At 42.4% G+C, this 3117-nt stretch overlaps 1 protein-coding gene across 1 annotated transcript; it reads right to left on the bottom strand.

The window, feature by feature from the left end:
- Nucleotides 1-529: 529 nt before the first annotated feature.
- LOC129405511 (mammaglobin-A-like) lies at nucleotides 530-2719 on the bottom strand. Its single transcript, XM_055141038.1, has 3 exons — nucleotides 2611-2719; nucleotides 1579-1772; nucleotides 530-707 (listed from the first exon to the last, which is right to left on the bottom strand). The coding sequence occupies exons 1-3, from the start codon at nucleotides 2663-2665 to the stop codon at nucleotides 666-668; spliced, it is 291 nt and encodes a 96-aa protein (XP_054997013.1). The 5' UTR covers nucleotides 2666-2719; the 3' UTR covers nucleotides 530-665.
- Between the last annotated feature and the right edge of the window lie 398 nt (nucleotides 2720-3117).

Below are 3117 nucleotides of genomic sequence, written 5' to 3'. Positions count from 1 at the left end.
TTTGAAAGTCGCCCCTTTAGTAATTCTTGAAAAGATTCATATACCTTGTGTCTGAGTAATATGGATTCTATTTAAAATACACGGCTAAGCAGGGAAGTGCTCTAGGGAATTATTTCCCAACCACTTTCTCTTCTGCATCCCATCGCTGACAATAGGCTGGGGGACAGAGGGAGCTGATCAGGTAGGCATGGTTCAAGGTACATGTGGGAGCGCAGGAGTAGAGAGGTTAGCAGACCCACCCACCAGAATAGGAGACAGAGGCCAGTAGGGTCAGTGCTGAGAAAACAGGGAGGCTAGGGAGCAGGGGCATTTTTCCCGAGAGGGGATCTTGCTGGGAACAGATTATCAGGAAGAAATGTTCTTCAGATTTTTCTGTCTCTCACTCTTGAGTTCTCTCAGGGGTATTTTTTTGTATGTGTGTTTGTGTGTGTGTGTGTGTGTGAGTATATCAAGGTTGAGAGATAAGCTCTCCCAAGCCTCCTTTTGTAATTAGCAATGAAATGACTCAGACTTTTCTTTAGTATGCTGATATTTTATTGAAAAAATTATGTAAATGAGGTTTCAACAGGTGTCTTGCAGTTTGCAGGTCAAAAGGCAGGAAAGAAAGAAGAGTTTGGATGTGCCCCATTTGACTGTTGTTGCCTGAGCATTCTCTGCCTGCCTTTTTACTTGAAAAATTTACACTGAGGACTGGTATATATTGTGTCCTGAAAAGAAAAACAGACATCACTTAGACTTTCAACACACTTTGACAAATTCCCTTAGAACACACAAGATTTCTTCTTTTGGTTTATTCACTTGGCTTTCAGAAGAAGAAAAACGGTCTGATGCTTTCCCACAGCCTTGGTTGTACCGAAAGATTGGTACCGCACACTATGGAAGCCAGTTTTGATCCAAGCTAGGTTTCAGTGTAAAGCCCATTATCATCAAATGGTCATGGGTTCTAGCTTGATGCCTTAAAATGATAACAAGGAGAACATGATGTAGAACGCTTTGGCAATGGGCTTTAGGTCATAAACGTAAAGTGAACTTTTGGTCATAAGACCAGTGTATATATCCTTTTCAAAAAAGGGCATAAATGAAACTCCATTAGTGTTTAGTATCTCCCCTTGTCTCCTCACTTGACACGGGAAAAAAACCTCTCTATCTATTTTGGCTCAGACACGTAGTTGCTTTGAATGCAGGTAGAAAAGTAGTTTTGAGCTGTTTATCTCTTTTAGATGCTTGATTTCATTTAGTATCACTTTGATCAAGGACGATCTATGTTGTACTTGTAGGAGGATCTGCTTACTTCCATCTGTAGGCTTTTCACATTTCCCATCTACCAAGACTTTTATAAATGGGCTATGTAGAATGTTAATTCTAACTCATGCTGTTGGTTTAAAATAGAGAGAATCGCTCACTACTCAAGTTAGCTGTTGTTGTCTTTGGGGTGTGTGTGTATGCATGTGTGCATTGTGTGTGTGTTGAACTATGCCCTCGGTCCTTATCTGCACCTGCTGTTTCTGAGAGAGTGACAACATCCAACCCGCTGATTTTCTCAATGGTTCTAAAGGCAGGAGAAGTAAGTGAGTTTACCATCATGACAGCAACGTTGGCCTGGGTTTCTGCTGTCTGATTATTAAAACATTCTTTCATGGTCATTAGAGCCTGGGCAGTGGTGCCATTGTCGTCTGCCACGTATGGTGCAAGGTGCTCTATGTAGGCTTCTGGGCTCAAGGAACCGTCGATTGTCCAGTCAATCACGTCCTTGACGAGTTGGCATCCAGTACCTGAGGACAATGCATGGGAAACAGGGCTCCAATCCAGAGGATTGATCCTGCAATTCGGCCTCTGGTGAAGGTTTTCATCCACTGACTCCTTAGTGGTGGGATTCTTTCAGAAAGCTCTTAGTGGGTGGTGTGAATTCTGAATCCTTTGAATGGACACTCAAGAATCTGGATTTCCGTGAAGGTTGTAAACATGCTTCTGGCCCTCTCCCTTTGAATTCTTTTTGCTGTTTCACGGTCTTTTTAGCAAAGAAGTACTCTGAACTTTGGGCAACTGATTGAGCATATGTGGGTGATTCTCTAGGGTCACAATATTCCCTCTATTCTTCCTAAATATCAGGCAGCATTCCCTGGATTGTTGCTGCATTAGTTTTAGGATATCGTGCTGTAGCAACTTCAACACTGCAAATGTTTTTTCTGTAGTCAAAAATAAATGTAAGAAATGCCTGTTTGTGAGGTGACCTGAGTTGCTTTTGAACAAACCCTCTGATATAAAGTTCCTGAATGATTCCCACGTGAGACCTATCTGTCCATATCTCTTGAATAAAAATGACGAGATCGAGCATTCTAAAATTCTGTCCAGCACCCAAGCAACTTTCTAGGCCTTTGTGATGTGTGATTGTGTCCCGCCAACAAGAGAGACTCTTTGAAGCTCCAGTTATGGATCAAGGCCAGGAGGTAACATCTTTTCATATTTTCTCTCAATAATGAATTCTTTGTCTCCCCCACTTAGTCTGCTGCATTAGGGCTGCCCTATCCTTATATTGAGAGCTTGTAAATCTCTTCCCTGTACCCATAGAGAACCTGACCCTAAGAATATAACTTCACTGTGAGGACTCACCTGCATAGCAGAAAAGAGGGAGGGCTGTGAGCATGAGTACTGTCAGCAGCTTCATGGTGGAGGTGGTCGTAGTTGGCCCTGGGGTCCAATATGTAGAGCAGATGGACTGACTTTGGAGGAGAGCTCCCAGATATCACCCTTTTATTTTCCAAGTTCGCTCCTTAACCCTGCCCTTAAGCAAAGGTGAGTCATCGAATCTACTTGGCTTAAGACCAAGAAGGATGTGGCAATTGAAGAAGAACCTGGCCAGCCTCTGCTTTGCTTGGAAAAACCTGAGCCAGAACCTTCTGCCTTAAAATCATTTGGGAAGGACTGAATTGATGCATCCTTGAATTTAAAATGCTAAATATTATCTGATTCTCAATGACCAGTGCAATGACTTTGGTTTTCATTCTCTTCACTTTTCTCTCATTATTTTTCTCTTTTTCTCTTTCTCTCTCTCTCTGTCTTTCTTGGATCTTTTGGTTACACCAGGCAATGCTCAGAGGTTATGCCTGGCTCTATACA

Source organism: Sorex araneus, chromosome 6, assembly GCF_027595985.1.
Source record: "Sorex araneus isolate mSorAra2 chromosome 6, mSorAra2.pri, whole genome shotgun sequence".
NCBI classification, from domain to species: Eukaryota; Metazoa; Chordata; class Mammalia; order Eulipotyphla; family Soricidae; genus Sorex; species Sorex araneus.
The sequence above is the reverse complement of the archived record's forward strand: the minus strand, read 5'-3'. Positions and strand labels throughout refer to the sequence as shown.